We start from the raw sequence: 19530 nt of genomic DNA on the forward strand, positions 1-19530 counted from the left end.
ATCCAGTAGGTAAATCGTACTTTAAAAGCTTCCCGTCTATCACATCAGAGATTTGCGCACTCACATACACCCTGTTTGAAATCTTATGGAATTGAATTCCTCCATAGTTTGGAATGAATTTTTTAGATGGATTTGATATGGAATTCAATTCCAATTCCATTCAAAATGTGAACAATAAATCAGACCTCAAATGGTCAAATTTGGATAGGAAATTTACCATGAACAATTAAAATTACTTAATTACCCTTTTAACTTAAAACCCTTTTTCTCATCTGCCGACTCTCTTGTTTTCTCCTGTCTTTCTCCCGTGCGCCGTTTTTCCTTACGCCGAAAACTTCTCCTTGCACCGTTTCTCCCGTGCGCCACCTTCTTCATACTGCTGTCAGCCACCTTCTTCTCATCGCCACCGCTGCATCATCAATCGGAGGTATGGATGTTGTTGATTTTGTGCTTCGTTGGTTTTGCCCTTGTTTTGTTTTGTGCTTTATTGGTTTTGCCTTTGTTTGGTTTTGTTCCATGTCTGTGGCTTTGTTTGGTTTTGGTTTTGTGCCTAAACTATTCTGTATTGAAGATGGTACTTATCTTTGTCACGCCCCGAGGGAGTCTCTGTCCGAAGAAATTTCGGCAGCATCTCCCCTGTACGGCGGACAATCTGAAACTTTCCTACAAGCACTATATACCTCAACCACATGCGGCTGGAATAATAACAATAAAAGAAAACAAACACCACGCAGTTAATATCCAATTCAGCCTCTGGCTGACACAACCACGCAGTTAAAAATAAAGCAGCCCACTCGGCTGTACCAAAACCAAAACACAAAACTGCTAGCCGGCTAGGCTTACACAACCAATAACAAATACAAAATACCACATATCAACATCAACACTCCAAAAATAAAACCGGAGTACAAAGCTAAACAAACTGATACATAAACAAACAAAACATACGTGAAACCGATAAGTCTTCTGATGTGACGTGGGGACCAGCAGACAGGATACTCCAAGCGACACCAAAACCAACCTGATACCTGAAAAAGATAGTATCAACGGGGGTGAATTCAACAACTCAGCGAATACCAATGAACATGAGTAGTAAGATATATCTAACAGCAACAAACATGGAATACAGCTTCCTAATCATATATAGGGAATACGCAAAACTGAAAGGTAACTGAGGAAGCTGTACTTACCAGGAACTCCTATCCAAACAAAAGGGTCGTCAAACCGAAAATCCTGTATGCAGGTCAAAAGTATGTATCCAACCAAAATGCAGCAAACACAATCATAAAATATAAATGCATCAATGCATATGATGCTAATGATGCGCCCTGGTCACCCCCGACGCTCAGCCATCTCACACACAAATGGTGAGACCGAGTGGGTAGGGCTATGACAACTGCGCACGTCACTACTCCTGATGAGTGACCGAGTGGACGGGATGTTGTCGGAGTACTCCTGTCCTGTGACCCCAAATCATAAATGGGGGAGCTCAATGCTCTCAACTCCCGGTACATGATGACGGGGAGGAATCCCTGCCGGCTAACACGTGTCACACTACCCATGAGCGGACCAACGTAGCCAAACAAAGTCCCTGCTGCAACACACACTGCCTGAATCGACCACTAACCCATGAGTGGTGGTGTGTGCAGATCCATGTAACTGGCGATGTGCTCAACAATAATGGAGTCGACTATCGCACAGCATGCAATCATGATGCATGACACTAAGCATGACAATATCCTGATCAGCATAGAAAAATCCATATATATATAATATGGGTACCACAGTATCAGTAAGTCAAATCCACGGGTCTAGGGTATACAGGTCCTCTATGGTACAACAACCTAGATCCTGAACATATCCCCCTCCATAACATATGTACCAACAATATGCATAGATCAAAGAAAAATGATCGAGGTACACCAATCAGATATGATATACAAAATATAGGTATACAAGCCAAGTATGGTATAAAAACCTAGATATCAGATAATCTAGATACACATGCTAGAAATAAAATACAGAACCTAGTCCTAACCTCAGTAAAGCATGGTATGTCACTTACTCTAGGAACTAAGGTACTCATGGCAATAAAATACTCATGGCAATAAGATACTCATGGTAACAAATCACGAGATATAAGCACGGATACATAACAAGCGACAAACCTAACATGCTATGGATATCAAACAGTGTCATACCAAAGACAAACATGTTCATTGTTTGCAGCTATAAAGTGTTAGGATCCTTCGTACTCGGCTAGAGAGGGGGGTGTGAATAGCCGACCCCAAATCGTCGTTTTTTTCTACAAAACGTGTTAGCGCAGCGGAAAATACAAAGAAACGAAAGAGAAGAAAACCAAACCTTAACACAAGGATGTAACGAGGTTCGGAGATTAGGGCTCCTACTCCTCGGCGTGTCCGTAAGGTGGACGAGTCCAGTCAATCCGTCGGTGGATGAGCCCCCGGAGAACCGACTAATACAATATACTCCTTGTGGGTGGAGAAACCTTGCCACAAACGTTTGCAACAGCAAACAAAGAGTACAAGAACAGTAAGAAAAACAATACAATATGAATACAATAGCACTCTACCAATTGCTTGCTTTCTTGTCGACTGGAGGTGAAGCAGCAACTTCACAACCCAAACGCAGCAGCTGGTCGACGACTGGAAGCTCACGCGAAGCTTCGGAAGCGAGCTCAACAAAGCTCAGAACCTCAGAGCACAGAAGCAGAAGCTTCAATCCAAGGAAGAAGAAGAAGGAAGAAGAAGAAGGAGGCTCGCAGCAGCAGCCCTCCTTTTATCACCTGCGAAGAAAGCGAAGAAACACAGAAGAAATCTAGCCGTTGTGTCGCAACGGCTAGTGCTCGGCGTGGACCGATCAGCTCCATGTGGATCGGTCCACGGACCGATCCATTCCCTCCCTGTTCGGTCGATCGGTCCATGGACCGATCAGAACCTTCGATCGGTCCACGCATCGATCAGGAACTCCGATCGGTCCCACGCATCGATCGGAAGCTCCCGATCGGTCCACGCACCGATCACGCGCCTTTCTCGCTCATCGATCACCTTCTGATCGGTCACCAGACCGATCAGATAACTAGTGACTTGGTTTTTGCCCAAACCAAGTCCCAAGCCTTCCAAACCAACATTCGGTCAACCTCGACCTGTTGGTACTTCATTCCTAGCATCTGGTCACTCCCTTGACCTGCTAGAATTCCCCGCCAAGTGTCCGGTCAATCCCTTTGACCTACTTGGACTTTCCTCAACACCAGATGTCCGATCATCCCTGATCCATCTGGATTTTCCCTTGCCTGGCTTCACTCACCCGGACTTTCACCTGGCTTCACTCACCAGGATTTCCACACTGCCTAACATCCCAGTTAGGACTTTCTCACTGCCTGGCTTCACTCACCAGGACTTTCCAACTGCCTAACATCCAGTTAGGACTTTCCCATTGCCTGGCTTCACTCACCAGGACTTTCCACACTGCCTAACATCCCAGTTAGGACTTTCCCACTGCCTGGCTTCACTCACCAGGACTTTCCAACTGCCTAACATCCCAGTTAGGACTTTCCCACTGCCTGGCTTCACTCACCAGGACTTTCCAACTGCCTAACATCCCAGTTAGGACTTTCCCACTGCCTGGCTTCACTCACCAGGACTTTCCACACTGCCTAACATCCCAGTTAGGACTTTCCCACTGCCTGGCTTCACTCACCAGGACTTCCCGACTGCCTGGCTTCACTCACCAGGACTTCTCCGACTGCCTGGCTTCACTCACCAGGACTTTTCCCCGTGCCAAGTCTCCATACTTGGACTTTCCGCGTGCCAAGCTACCTGCTTGGACTTTTCCCCGTGCCAAGTCTCCATACTTGGACTTTTCCAGTGCCAAGTCTCCATACTTGGACTTTTCGCGTGCCAAGCTCCATGCTTGGACTTTTCCCGAATCAGGTCAACCTTGACCTAAGGTTGCACCTACAATCTCCCAAACACCTATTCTTGTCAAACATCAAGAATACAACTCTCTTCTCGTCAAATATCAACATACAACTCAACTAGGTCAATCTTGACCTAAGGTTGCATCAACAATCTTCCCAAGTCAAACATCAAAATACAATTCGAGTCAAGTCAACTCGAGTCGGGTCAACCAGGTCAACCTTGACCTAAGGTTGCACCAACATAAAGTACTATGCATATCCAAATGACAATATCATAAAAGATAAGTCAAGAGGTACCCGCTTCCGATATAGATCGAATCGAACAAATCCGATGTCGAGACGCCCGTCTCGAATCAAAGTCCTCATTCCCAGATCTCTGTTCTTAATCCGCAGCCAAAGAGGAACTGCTGGAAGGAGTGCTGCCTCACAATCCTTATTCTTTGATCCACAATCGAGAATCATCACTGCTGGAACCCAAGAACACCTTCACAATCACAGAACCTCACCTCCCTAGATCGGATCAAGATGAGAAGATCACAAATTCAACCAAGCATTCCAAATTCAAACAACAACCTAATTCCTGAAACCAAACCTTACCTTCAAGATCGTCGGAGATCAAAGAGTAACAAGAATAAGAATCAACCACCAATGTATCCTCCTAATAACCAATTCAAATCCTCGTTCCAAATGAAAATTTCCAATTGGATCAACTCAGATGTAATATAATAACCTATGCAGAATTTGTATAGAATAGATCATCCTCAATAGGAATCTAAAGAAAATCACTGAACATCAACATGCTCACCTAAGTGTATGAAAAATGATCAGATTCCTCATCTCCACAACAGTTTAATCCTGTTGATACCAAACATATCCCGGAGTTGCTTATACATCCAACCAATAGGCAATTAGGGTTTTGAAAATATTAGAGATCAAGAGCATAACTTACCCAAATTCGCAAGTGGTGGATGGTGGTACAAGCTGGCCACAAAGGTTTACAACTCCTTCCTCCCTGCCTTCACTTCCTAGCCTTATTCCGATTCTCATCAGTGTAGAGAACAGAAAGGCGTGCAGTGCCAAAGATAAGCCCATGTCTGCCTGTGACAAATTTGAGACCACAACGCTTGCAAGGGACGGAAGAAGGTGATCCAGTGGCTTGAGGTGGATCTGCATCCCCTAGTGCTCGCGTGGCCGGAGAATGAAGGGAATCGGATCCAGGGCTAGGGCACAGAAAGGCTGCGCGCAGGTATCTGAGATACTGGCCGTCGGTGATCGGTCATGGCGGTTGGCTTTGTCTAGGGCGCGGCGTCGTCTATCGGCTGAGAAGACGAGAGGAAGAGGGCGTCGACGTGATGTGGCTAGGGCACAACGGCGTCGACACTGTGCTGAGTCGAATCTGGCGGCCGACGGTGCTCGGGCTGTGGCCGGCGGTAAGAGGTGAGGAGCTGGGTCGGCGGCGGTGCTAGGGCACGACGACGGCGGGCTAGGGCACGCTGGAGAAGCACCGGGCGAGGCGGCTCGGGTGCGCGAGAAAGAAAATGGCACAGTAAGGGATCGGAGGAAATAGGAATAAGGAAAAAGAAAAGAAAATAAAAAGAAATCAAGCATTTCCTTATTTAAATGGGGAAACCCAAACATGCTTTCTCGGAAGCCTATTTTTTTTTTATCCCCGTTAACTCTTCCATACGAGCTCTGAAAAATTTCTAAAAAATTTCCCAAAATTCCGGAAAAATCCCTTATCATTATTCGCTAATTTTCAGTACTTTACAATCTTGTTATTTGTTTGTGTGGTACAAAATATAGAAGGTACAAACTATACTGCTTGTTTGTGTGGTACAACTTATCTTGTTATTTATTTCTTTCCAAACTATTGTCTACTACATGGAAGTTGGTACTTGTTCAAGCAAAGATTGGTAAATCCAGAGTTAGCATTCAATATGACTATAAGTGAACCAAGATTGGAAAATTGAAAGACACTTACATTGTACGTAATATGAGGCAATTTGATAGAAATGCAATCTTAGCCATAGTTGCTTATGCTGGTTATTTAGCTTGAAAGACCAACTACCCAATCACAACGATGTAATGGAAATCAAGTGCACCGAGAATTGATGGCTCGATTAGAAGCCCATTATAACTCACGCTCTATAATACGCATGAGTTATGATGCTTTCACTCGATTAGTTGCAATACTTCGTGGAAGAAGATTTCTGAGGGATAATCAATACAGTTTTGTTGAGGAACAAGTTGCTAAGATTCTATATATTTTAAGTGGTCAAGGACGTGTTCGATCAGAAAATTTTTTCTTTCGTCGATCTACTGAGAGCATTAGTCGTCATTTCCACAAAGTTCTTAGAGCTTTAATAACACTTCAAGATCAATTTTTAGTCCAACCAAATAGTTCTACTGTCTCACCACAAATACTCAATAGTGGAGGAAGATTCTATCCATACTTTAAGGTATTTTTAAATATAAATATTGTTTTGGATTTATTTTTGTAATGTCACATGATAATGATTACTGGTTTATATTGAAACTTTTAGAATTGTATCGGTGCAATAGATGGAACACATATCCGAGTGAAGGTTTCAAAAGAAGATGTGTCAAGGTATAGAGGAAGGAAAAACTATCCTACAATGAATGTCTTGACAGCTTGTACTTTTGACTTGAAATTCACGTACGTATTACTTGGGTGGGAGGGCTCCGCTTCAGATTCAAGAATTTTAGATAATGTGTTAAGTAGAGAAGATAATCTAAATGCCCCTCAAGGTATTAGGTTTTTCCATAAATTTGTTTCATGTCTATTTAAAACTTTTCTGAATTTTTTTATATAAATATTTTAAATTCTATTTTTTAGGTAAGTTCTACTTGGTCGATGCTGGATATATGTTGAGGTCAACATTTCTCACTCCATATCGAGGCACTCGATATCATTTGAAAGAATATTCTCGACATCCGCCTGAAAACCCAAAAGAGTTATTCAACTTAAGACATTCCTCATTACGCAATGCAATTGAAAGAACTTTTGGTGTTTTGAAGAATAGGTTTCCAATATTAGCAGAAATGTCTAGATATGATGTAGAGACAGTGAATGAAATTGTTTTAGCATGCTGCATCTTGCACAACTTCTTAGTAGATTTTGATCCAGATGAAGAAATTATTGCACAAGTTGATAGGGATCTCATGAATAATGAGTCTGATCATGAACTTGCTAATGGAGCAATTGCTAGAGGAGAAGATGGACGAAGGGGGGAAATCTTAAGAGACTCTATTGCCGCACAAATGTGGAATGATTATATAACTAGACATTGATTTTTTTTTTTGTGTGTATTATTGTTGCTCTCAAACATGAATTAGAGTTGATGTATGGTTTGATTTATTAGTTGTTATTGGATGTGACATTATAATGGATGATTAACTTTCATATTTTATAATTTATTATTGTGTTATTTTAATTTCTAGGTGGTGATAGGGATGCTAAAAAAGTTTTTGAAGTGGAAGGAGGAAATGATTGTAATGCATACTTTAAGTGGACCACAGAAATGGATGGTGTGATGCTTGAAGTTCTTAGGGAGCAAAAGAGTAAGGGTCAAAAGGAAGATAGAGTTTTTTTCTGCTGAAGCATATAGGAAGGTGGTAGAGGAAATTAATGATAAATTTTCTTTGAACATCAACAAAACCAAAGTGATGAATCGTCTCAAAACTCTTAAAGAGCAAATGGTGCTAGCAAAAGAAATTGAGTTTAAAAGTGAAATAGGATGGAATGATTCTTCTAAAACATTTGAGGCTCCTCTAGAGGTGTGGAAATCTCTGATAAAGGTATGAGTATTATATTTCATTTCCTATAATATAGTTGGTAGCATCTTCCTTGCACATGCTTGTTTACGAACTTTCTTATTGTGATTCCCTTTTGTTACTAGGTCAATCCAAAGTACAAAAATATCAAAGGAAAATCCTTTCATCACTTGGAGATTCTCAGAGAGATACATGAGAAAGATGTAGCAACTGGAACTCAAGCTGAGAGTGCTAGAGAAAAAAGTACAAAGATGGGAAAGGGAGGAGGCCCATATTAGTATTCATGAAATTGATGAGATGCAAGCAAACAATCAGGTTTATTTGGATAATTTTTCTACCTTTGATTTTGAAAGTTTGCCATCAACACCGGGATCACAATTTGGAACATCAAATCCCTTTGTACCTAATGCTTCAGTTGCGAAAGGTAAAAAAAGAAAAGTACCAATGACAAATGAGTACTCATCCCAATTAAATGAGGTGTCTTCGGCAATGAAAGATATTGCACAAGCTATTTTAAATACAAACACTCAAGTTTGGAAGCCTGCAGAAATATATGAAGCAGTAGCTAAATTGGGTTTGGACGCTGACAAACTTTTTGAAGCTGTTGAATTGGTAAATGAACATCCTAATCTTATTGGAGTTTTTTTTGGTTTCCCAGAAGAGCTACGCTTGCAATGGTTAGCTAAAAAGTTAAGTTGGTGATTTTATGTATGTATTTTTTTTTTTGTTGTTGTGTTCATACAACAACTTAACTTGGTACTTTGGTATGTTTTTTAGGGGAGTTAGGTTTGCTACGGTATGTTTGTGTAGGAAAATACTCAGGTTGCTACTTTCTTTTGTATTTGCTTCTTGATTATGAGCTGCAATATGTGATTATTTGACTATATGTTTTCTTGAATTATTTGACTATTTGATTATCATGAGTTGCAAACCTATTATATCAAACGGATATTTTCCTCTATAATTTCTTGTCTATTAGAAATAGATTTTGATGCAACATCAACCAAGTCCTGCTGTTGCTGATCAAATGCCTGCAAATCTCTGACATTGAAATTTCTAGGGATTCATGGAAGGATGCTAACAGCTTTATTACTATGATAAAAAACTGAGGAAGATGATGTCGTAGGTGAAATTAAGTCTTGACAATTACAAATATCCAAGCAGAAAGGATGCTAACAAATTCTTGTGACTCAACCTTAGCAGAAAGGAATTTCGGACAATCATCAATATCTAGATGTTTAAGAGATTTTATATATAAGCCTCCAGGTGAAATTAAGTCTTGACAATTACAAATATCCAAGCTTCGAAGTGTAGTGAGATGTTCCAGAATGGAAGTTGTCTCGTAAACATTTTAATAACAATTTAGTGAGCGAAGTAAGACCTCGTAGATAACTTGTCAAATCTTTGTGTTTGTTAAGAATTTCAAGTTTTGAGTTTTTTCAGTGTTGTCTTAACTGTGCGATCCATTCTTCCTATTCTCTAATACTTAACTTGATAAATGGCTAGTTATGAGGATAAAATGGTAAATATATAAGAATGGAATTCAATTCAAATAGATTCCAAATTAAGAAATTCAATTCAATTCTATTATTCACTAATCCATTCCAAACATAGGAATTGAATTCAATTCCTGTCAGAATTCAATTCCTAATGGAATTGAATTCAATTCTTTCACTTAAGTTGTTTCCAAATAGGGTGTTAAGGAAATGTGTTAGAGATACATTTTGACTTATTTTTTCCTATAACTCTTTGGAAAACATGCATACATTTTGGGATGTGTGCTCAGACACTATAGTGGCAAACAGGCGAAATCACTCGCCCCCAGTGCCTCGCCGCACCCGACCCCAAGTCATCACGAGGGAGGTAAATCATGGTAATCGAGCAGGAAAGTGATGGGTAGGGTGAGATGCACATGGTCCAAGGATTTACGCCCCCAACAACCCCACGGTTCGACCCCACGTTCTCTTGTGCTTAGACACTATAGTAACATTATAAAAGGGAGTTTTCACCTATAGACAGAGATATGTACAACTTTACTATTCAACACACTCTTTGCTATACATTCTGATTGCTCTCTAATGTGTTGAAAAGTGAAAAGTATCTTAAACGTCAAAAGACCAACGTCAAAAATCCTTTTTCAGTTTGACACTAACATCTTTTGTACAGGACCGTATGGAATCACCATTTCATCAACCCAACAATCATATCCTTAGCTTACCATCTTCTTCACATGTAGACAGGATCACCACCCTTCTTTATACTCTTATGTTTTGCATATAAAAGAAATTATCCTTCCTTTTTATTATCCATAATTTTGCTCTTCACAAAAATAAAAAACTCTTCTTCATATTATCTTCCTTAATATAATCTTAGAACAGACGGTAAACATACTTAAGAGAAGCATAATCACTTTTTCTACTGGTTAGAGAAGATCAGAAATTTCGTGTAAATTCTACAAGGCAATTTACACGGGACAATCTTCAACTAATGAATGGTCCATGCACAGGTCGTTAAGCAGTTGAGCAGCAGCTAATGAATTCCTCTTCAGTCTTCGATCCCAATCGACTCTGCAGCGCGGACCGTTTCCACGTGAAGTTGCAACGCGATTTGCGCGCCTGTCTCGCTTCCCAAGAATGATCTCACGAGACAGCACCGTCGAATCCGATTCCGACGGTCGGATCGGGAGCGGAGCGGCGAACCGCGTGAGGAGCCATACGGCGAAACGATCAACCCGCATGATTCTGATGCACATAATTAATTATAGGAAGAAAATTGAATAAAGCAATATATTTTAAAATGTTAAAGTCCGTAAATGTTCGCGAAATTGGAAGCTGCAGACAGAAAAGTGTGAAGCGGCGGCGAGAGAGAGAGAGATAGAGAGACAGGGAGAGGGAGGTGGAGGGTCAAACGTCGGCGGAGAAGGACGTTAGTTGTCGGGCTGTCAGTTATCCTTCCGTCAGGGAGGTTTCCCTTGCTTTTTGTTCCTCGCCCCCCTTCCGTTTATTCCCCCGTACGAGGTCAGAGTTTGCCGGGCTTCACTGGCCGCCGGCGCCACTGCTGCCTGCGCAGAGCTTTGCCTAACGAACCGCTCATCCTTTTCTCACCTCCCTCCCTCTATATATCTAGGAAGCACTAAGTTCAAATGTAGATCGAGTGCGACGATGAGGATGGCGGAGGGAGAGGCGGCCGGGAGCCCGTTGGAGCGGGTGGCGAGGATGGCCAGCGGGAACGCTGTGGTGGTGTTCAGCGTGAGCGGCTGCTGCATGTGCTACGCGGTGAAGCGGTTGCTGCTGGGGATGGGCGTGGGCCCCACCGTCTACGAGCTCGACGAAGACGACGACAAGGCCGGCGGCGGCGAGATCCAGGCGGTGCTAGCCCACCTCCTCGCCGAGGGCGGGGGCGGGGTTACCGATCATTTCTCGTCTTCCGCCAATGCCGCCGGGGTGCCGGCCGTGTTCGTCGGCGGGAAGTTGCTGGGCGGGGTGGAGGAAGTGATGTCGTGCCATATCAATGGCTCCCTCGTGCCTCTCCTCAAACAAGCCGGCGCTCTCTGGCTCTGATTTATACGATGCTTGTCTCTGCCTTATGATCTCTGTACATAACTGATTAAGCTTCACAGAAATTTCAATCCAAAAAATCTGAATTATGCATTCGATTATTTTTTCCGATCTAAGTTTCTCTGCTGATATAACAGTTACAAAAGAATGATTCTTAGCATCATAAACCTTTTTTCTTGATAAAGAATATTAAGATTCACTGTAATCAAAGCAGTAAAACCAAATCCTTATAGAACGGAGAGATGTAATTCACATAATTTACATCACATTCTTGTTTATCTTCAAGTGATTTTTCTTTTTTTTAAGGGGGTGCAGATGCCTCCAATTTTTCATGCTCAAGAATATGTCAGAGAATTCAAAGATCAGTACAAAAAAGACGTTTATCCTCTTCACTTTTTGGAATTTTTTTGCATATCTACATCAAAATATGCTTGCTACTTTGGTGATTGGTCCCCTTTCAGCTATTCAGATCTTGTTTAAAATACTATAGTGTAATACTTTTGTTTAGTATGTATATTGGTTTTGATCTATAAAGTAATATGAGTAATTTAAATAGAGATTAAGATCAATAACTCTTCACGACTTCACATTTAGGCATTAAAAAAATTAATCTGAGTAATTTAAATTATGGGTAAAATTTGAGGGAGAGTAAAGAAAATAAAGATACGAGCGTATAATCTGAACATTTTTTTTTTACCTTCGATAAAAGGTCTTTAACGTATTACCCTAATAATGACACAACATGCATTTATGTAGAAGCTTACAACGAACAATTAAATGGGATGGACCTCGATGTGAATGTGATGCGAAATAAAATAACATTTTGTGTGTTAAAATAAATTCTTATTCATGTAATGGACCAATAATTATTATCGTGGGACCTTGAAACTCACTATTCCTTTTGTCACTACACTACGTCTAAAAGTAAACAATAAACATTTATGATATGGTAATAAATATTTATGATGCGGTGATAAGGAAGAATTTCATCTAACGGAGGATAATAATCACAGTGGAGATCAAAATTAAAATAATCAACGCATAAATAGCATCAGCCGATCGAGTGAGTATACCCTGACCGAGAGGAGAAGATCTCGATCCGATCCCGTCTTCGACACAGAGAGGTGTCAAATGACCGACGCTCAATGAAGTAGGGGACGCCGGACGGAGAAGAAGACGATGTGCAGAAGCCAGGCCGAGCGACTACCCCGCTCGGGCAGACAGCAGAATTTGGCATTGGCAGAGCGGAACTTCTGCCTAGCGGCTACCCTACTCAACCAGGCAGCAGGATGTGGCACAAGTAGAGTGGAACTTCGGCCGAGCAGACGCGACACAAACATAGTGGAGTTCCAACCGAGCTGACATGGCACAAGCACGATTCAGTTCCGACCGAGCGGACGAGATACAGGAACAACAAAATTTTGACCGAGTGGCCAGCCCACTCGACCTAGCAGTATACTCTCTGGGGTACCCATCGACATCCCTTTGGGACATTAGAGTGTATACTAAAAGCCTAGCTTTTGTAAACATTTATTTTTGAAATAAAAGAATCACATTGGTCAAATGTCTATATTTATTTGTTGAATATAGTTGTTCAATTAATTTATAAAGTAGATAGCATGGTGTGTGGTGTCACACATAGAAGATCTAAATTATAAACAGTTGCTCACGACTAAGATGGAAAGGAACAAATCATTAGTATAGTCATAGTGTAATTAGGTATTAGTTTATCTTGACTAATAAATTATACTAGTACACTCTAAGTGTATTGAGTAGGATCATTTTAGGTAAATTCTTTTTATACTGACTTAATAAAAGAACTAGACATAAATTATTATGGAAGTGTGTACTCTTAATCCTAATATAATAACAAGCATATATATTTAGTATCTATTTATTTAATTTGTCAAAGGGTGAGATTTAACTTGATAAATCAATAGGCCCGATAAATTGGGAAATGATATTACTTATAGTATATGTTGTTAATTATAGAAGGAAACTGTGTCCTAGTAATTTAGGTTGAGAATGTCCCCAAGAGGAGATCATAAGGATTGTCATGTTAAACCCTGCAGGTGGACTTAGTCCGACATAACAATGAAGTTGAGTGGTACTACTCTTGGAGTTAGATATTAATTAACTGAGTTGTCAGTAACTTACTTAATTAGTGGACATTCATTATCTTAAACACAGGGAGACTAACACACTCATGATAAGAAGGAGCACATAATGTAATTTGGGATTGGTGCGGTAGTATGATAATAACTCTCTAGTGGAATGAGTTATTATCGATGAACTTAAGTTGTGTGTTCAGGGCGAACATGGGATACTCAATCTCATCGGAAGATCAAAACCAATTTCTCCTCTAGGTCCCTGTCGTAGCCTCATTAAACCCTCAAGTCCATCCAAAGAAAGACTCATCTTGGTGTCCAAGAAGGGGGTCGGTCCATTGCTTGGTGACCAAGCAATGGCCGGCCACATTATCCTCTTAAGGGGCCGACCCCTTTACTTGGTTCTCAAGCATGTAGGGGCCGACCATAATAATTCAAACAAGAAGGAATGTTTTGAATTTTTAAAATCTTCTCTTTGTAGAAAACTATAAGTTTTAAAAAAGAGATTTTAAATTTAAAAACTTTCCTTATTTGAATTAGGCCACATGTTTTAAAAGAAAGTTTAAAAGTTTTAAAACTTTCCTTTTTTAACCATCCTCATGGTTTAAGAAAAAAAGGAAGAAAAGTTTTAAAATTTAAATTTTCTATCACCATGCTAAAAAGGAAAATTTTATAAGAGAAATTTTAAATTTTAAAACATGATTTTAATTTTTAAAACTTTCATTTTTTAACTTCTACTTTAGGAAATTAGAAGTGAGCTTGTAAAATTTTATAAGGGTTTATAAAATTTTATAAAAAAATTATTTTCCTTTTCCTTGATGAGATGGCTGGCCACCTTGCTTGGTGCCCAAGCAAGGGGCCGACTAATCAAAATTAAAACCAATTCATGATTTGGTGATTGATTCAATCAAGAGGAAAGAAAAGGAAAAATTAAAAGGGAAAAGGAAAACCATGAAGAAGATTTTAATTTTTATAAAAAGTCTTTCCTTATTTGCCTTGGGCAAGTAATATAAAAGAAGGGGAGGGGAGGCCTCATGAAATATCAATTCTTATTCTCTTGCTTGGAGATCTTGGTGTGGCAGACCCCTCTCTCCCTCTCCTTTTCCTTGCTCTCTTTTTTTTGGTGATGGTGGTGGCCAAATATTAGAGGAGGAAGAAGAAATCTCTTTGGGTGGTATTCATCTTGGAGGATCATCGCCCACACGACGTCCAAGGCGAGACGAGGAATACGGTAGAAGATCTCGAGGTCATTAGCATACAAAGAGAAGGTGTAACTAGTATTTTTCTTCCGCATCATACTAATTATTTTTCTTTGTAAGAATTCCAAACACAAAAGACATTAGATCTAGTTTTTCCGAATTAGTTTTTCGAGTTTATGTTTTCTTTATTTTTTCGAATTTGTAATTCGATTGTTCTTTTTGGTTAACCTAGAGTTATTTAAGGAAATTAAATATTAGCTTTCTTTAAAAGGTTTTGTCTAGGTGGTGGTGGTTGCTCCCATATCCAAGAAGGTCATGTGCCTCGCCATGTAGTCCTGGAAGCTAATTTTGGAAATTAATATTTAATGGAATTAATAACATAGGTAGATTTGGATCAATAGTGTTAAGTTCCGCTTGCGATCCAAATCTAAACTATCAAGAACAGATAAGTTAAATTTGGAATCAATGATGTTAAGTTCCGTCTGTGACTCCTAATTTAACTTCTAAAGAACACAATAGGTTATTTAAGGAAATGTTCGACACTTGTACAAAATGTTTGTACAGTAGAACTGGTACGATTTTCTTAGGACTAACTAACAGTGGCTACCCCGCTCGGCCAGACAACAGGAATTGGCATTGGCAGAGCGGAACTTCTGCCTAGCGGCTACCCCACTTGACCAGGTAGCAGGACGTGGCACAAGTAGAGTGGAACTTCGGCCGAGCGGACGCGACACAAACATAGTGGAGTTCCGACCGAGCAGACATGACACAAGCACGATTGAGTTCCGACCGAGCGGACGAGATACAGGAACAACAAAATTTTGGCCGAGCGGCCAGCCCGCTCGGCCTAGCAACATACTCTCTGGGGTACTCATCGACATCCCTTTGGGAGTTAATGCCGCCAACATCGGGCATGGATAACCAGAAGATCGTACGGTGGAAGCTTCCACTGTCACTTTAGAGATATGCTCGATCTGTTAAGATATTGTGTCAGGGACACTTTACTGACAAATATTTTCAGAGAAAATTTGGAGAAGTGTGCTTATCTTGGGAAACGTGCACGCACATTACAGGAGCTCTATATAAAGGGGGTCCAAGTATCGACGGAGGTACGCAATACGCGATAGACACTATTCTCATTACTGTTCATTATTATTGCTCCGCATACTTCATCGTCGATGACTGACTTAAGCGTCGGATGGCCAATGCCGAGAACCCCTTCCCTTGTTGGTTGCTACTCGGAAAACCTAATGGTTCCACTGTACAAAAATTTTGTACAAATGTCTGAACATTTTCCTAGCTACCATGTGTTCTTTTAAATTAAACTTGGATCGCCTGCGGAACTTAACACATTTGATCCAAAGTTTAATCTATTTGTTCTTTTTAGGTTTAGACTCGGATCTCCTGCGGAACTTAACACGTTCGATCCAAATCACCTAGGTTATTAATTTCATTAAATATTAGTTTCCAAAATTTGCTCCCAGTACTGACGTGGCGAGGCACATAACCTTCTTGGATATGAGAACAACCACCATCGACTAGACAAAGCCTTTTAAGGAAAGTTAATATTTAATTTCCTTAAATAACTTTAGGTCAACCGAAAAGAACAATCAAATCACAAGGAAAAGAAAAAACAAAAGAACACAACATCGAAAATAAATTCGAAATACTAGAATCGTATGCCTCTTGTATTTGGTATTATTTCCAAAAATAACTAGTATGATACGGAAAGGAAAAATACTAGTTATACCTTTTAGAAAAACCTCTTGATCTTCTACCATATTCCTCTTCTAACCTCGGACGTTGTGTGGGCAACGATCTTCCGAGATGAGAAACCACCAAAGCACCTTCTTCTCCTTTCTTCAAGTTTCGGCCAAGCACAAAGCTTCCAAAAGATGAAGACATTTTTCCACCAACCAAGCTCCAAAGGATGCAAGAAACAAGACTCCTTTCTCTCCTTTTCTCCAAGCTAGATCCGGCCACTTCTATGCCTCCAAGAGATGATGAAGTCTCGGCCACAAGAAGGAGAAGAGAGAAGGAGAAGGGGAGCCTCTAGGGGCCGGCCACACCAAGGAAGAAAAGAGAGGAAGAAAAAAAAAAGAGTTATTCGCCATGAAGCCTCCTCTACCCCCTCTTTTATAATTCTTGGTCTTGACAAATAAGGAAATTTAAATAAAAACTTCCTTAATTCTTTTTCCATGAAAAGGAAAATTTATTTAATTAAAAATAATTTTCTCTTCTCCAATTTATTTGGTCGGCCACCTCTTTCCCCAAAACAAGGAGAGTTTTAATTAAAACAAAAATTAAAACTTCCTAATTTGTTTTTAGAAATTTATAAAAATTTCTCCAATAATTTTAATCCCTTCATGATTGGTTAATAAAAAGAAATTTTATAAATTAAAATCTTTCTTTTAAACATGTGGATAATTTCCAAAAATGAAAGTTATCTCTAAAAATTAAAATCTCCTTTCAATTTACAAATAAGGAAAGATATTAAATCTTTTCTTAATCTTTTGTAGAAACTAATAAAAAAGAATTTTTAATTTTTAAACTTTCTTTTAAATCATGAATATATTTAAAAGGAAAGTTTTACCAAAATTAAAATCAACCTTTTAATCTACAAATAAGGAAAGAGATTTTAACTCTTATCTTAATCTTTTGTAGAATCTTATAAAAGGAAAGATTTAAATTTTTAAACTCTCTTTTAAATCATGTTATCCACATAAGAAAAATTTTAAAAATAAAAATCCTTTTATTTTAATTTGGGTCGGCCACACCAAGCTTGAACCCAAGCTAGGGCCGGCCACCTTGAAGCACCCATGAACCAAACTTTGGCCGGCCCTAGCTTGGTCTCCAAGCTAGCTTGGCCGGCCCCTATGGGATAGGTAAGAAGGTGAGTATAGGTGTGTATAGTACTCTATAATTAAGAGGTTACGATAGGGACCGAGAGGAGGAATTGGTTTTGGTCTCCCGATAAAATTAAGCATCCCGTGTTCGCCCCGAACACACAACTTAATTTTATCAATAATAATTCATTCCACTAGAGAACTATTATTGAACTGCCGCACCAATCCCAAATTACATTTTGGGCTCCTTCTTAATTAAGTGAGTTACTGACAACTCATTTAATTAATATCTTAGTCCAAGAGTAGTACCACTCAACTTCATCGTCATGTCGGACTAAGTCCACCTGCAGGGTTTAACATGACAATCCTTATGAGCTCCTCTTGGGGACATTCTCAACCTAGATCACTAGGACACAGTTTCCTTCTATAATCAACAACACACACTATAAGTGATATCATTCCCCAACTTATCGGGCTTATTGATTTATCGAACTAAATCTCACCCATTGATAAATTAAATAAATAAATATCAAATATATGTGCTTGTTATTATATTAGGATTAAGAGCACACACTTCCATAATAACTGAGATCTTTGTTCCTTTATAAAGTCAGTATAAAAGAAACGGCCTCTAATGGTCCTACTCAATACACTCTAAGTGTACTAGTGTAATTATATAGTTAAGATAAACTAATACCTAATTACACTACGACCTTCCAATGGTTTGTTCCTTTCCATCATGGTCGTGAGCTACTGTTTATAATTTATAAGGTACTGATAACATGATCCTCTGTGTGTGACACCACACACCATGTTATGTACAATATAAATTAATTGAACAACTACATTTATCATAAATGTAGACATTTGACCAATGTGATTCTTATTTCTAGATAAATGTTTATACCAAAAACTAGGCTTTTAGTATACATCCTAACATCCCTAACTCCGTACTGACGTAATTGGTATTACAAGTCCAAGTGGAGTCTACACATGGTCAACGGGAGCGCCACATAGTTACGTTTCCATCTCATCGATTACGATGAATTAAATATTTATTTTTGTTTGCTACAAATAAAATAAGTAAATCTAGTGTTATACTTTAATTTTTAGAACTCTAATTCAAAGGAAAGAAATTGTGGAGTTGAAATAACTCACTTAAAACACCTTTTAAAAGATTATGTGGTACTATTATGTCAAATAAATCTTTTTCAAATAAATACTCAGATGTTTATGAACTATTGGGTACCGTCGTATTCAATGTTTGTTTAATTACTCTTTTACCTACAAATGCAATAGTTGCATTAGGTTCAACAGTAATGATATCTCTTAACATAACAAAACTGACCATTACTCCATCGGTTATAACATCTGTAAAATTTACTACATAAAATAACTTTTAATCTAATTGATAATTTTAAAAAGTGGAAGAAATTTTAACCATTTGCATCAAGCTCAAACTTCCTTCTTGCATGAGTCCGATTCTTCATCAAATTCAACAGGTGAATCAAATTCAACGGGTGAATCAAATTCAATGATGTCTCCAAATACCATATCTTCATCCATAGGATTTCAATTCTGAGATCAATCGAAAGTTCAATTCTATTTGAACTACTCATTTTCAAATAATATCCACAAATTCACAAATATATATTTTTTCACCAAAAAATTATTTATAATGTGATTCATAATCATTTTCACATTAAATCCATAAATGTCTGAATTTATGAAAAGGATTATTATTATGACTAGATTTTACTCTAATATTTAAATCATCAATATTTTTACTAGTTCTTATAATAGAAGGATCACTCTCACTACTATTTTTATTTTTGGTACAAATAAAATTATAAATGTAACTTTCACTATAATTGTTGGGTCATTCATTGCATTATTATACCTTCCTTATTCATTGTGAGTTGGTTATTTGTCAGTACGTGTTTAGCTTATGATGGAAGTCCTAGGTCAAACTAGTATTTCACAGGGAGCTAACAAGGGATTCCATTGATAACTAGCCGTTTTGATTCTTTAGAATAACTCGATGAATTTAGTAAATCCTTTTAGGAGACTCCCAATGACCATAGA

The 19530-nt window shown here is 39.0% G+C and overlaps 2 protein-coding genes across 2 annotated transcripts; both read left to right on the plus strand.

Moving 5' to 3' along the window:
* Window positions 1-6576: 6576 nt before the first annotated feature.
* LOC122010482 (protein ALP1-like) lies at window positions 6577-7252 on the plus strand. The gene is made up of 2 exons (XM_042567023.1): window positions 6577-6709; window positions 6798-7252. The coding sequence occupies exons 1-2, from the start codon at window positions 6577-6579 to the stop codon at window positions 7250-7252; spliced, it is 588 nt and encodes a 195-aa protein (XP_042422957.1).
* A 3297-nt stretch (window positions 7253-10549) lies between these two features.
* On the plus strand, window positions 10550-11295 carry LOC122011978 (glutaredoxin-C9-like). Its single transcript, XM_042568424.1, has one exon. The coding sequence runs from the start codon at window positions 10897-10899 to the stop codon at window positions 11293-11295; it is 399 nt and encodes a 132-aa protein (XP_042424358.1). The 5' UTR covers window positions 10550-10896.
* Window positions 11296-19530: the final 8235 nt, after the last annotated feature.

This window comes from Zingiber officinale, chromosome 8A (genome assembly GCF_018446385.1).
Source record: "Zingiber officinale cultivar Zhangliang chromosome 8A, Zo_v1.1, whole genome shotgun sequence".
In the NCBI taxonomy this organism is placed as follows: domain Eukaryota; kingdom Viridiplantae; phylum Streptophyta; class Magnoliopsida; order Zingiberales; family Zingiberaceae; genus Zingiber; species Zingiber officinale.

Excerpts from the sequence above, each read along its gene's own strand:
- LOC122011978 (XM_042568424.1), top strand. The coding sequence starts at position 10,897 with ATGAGGATGGCGGAGGGAGAGGCGGCCGGGAGCCCGTTGGAGCGGGTG.
- LOC122010482 (XM_042567023.1), top strand. The coding sequence starts at position 6,577 with ATGAATGTCTTGACAGCTTGTACTTTTGACTTGAAATTCACGTACGTA. Across the intron at positions 6,710-6,797 it reads TAATCTAAATGCCCCTCAAG|GTAAGTTCTACTTGGTCGAT; the intron begins GTATTAGGTTTT and ends TCTATTTTTTAG.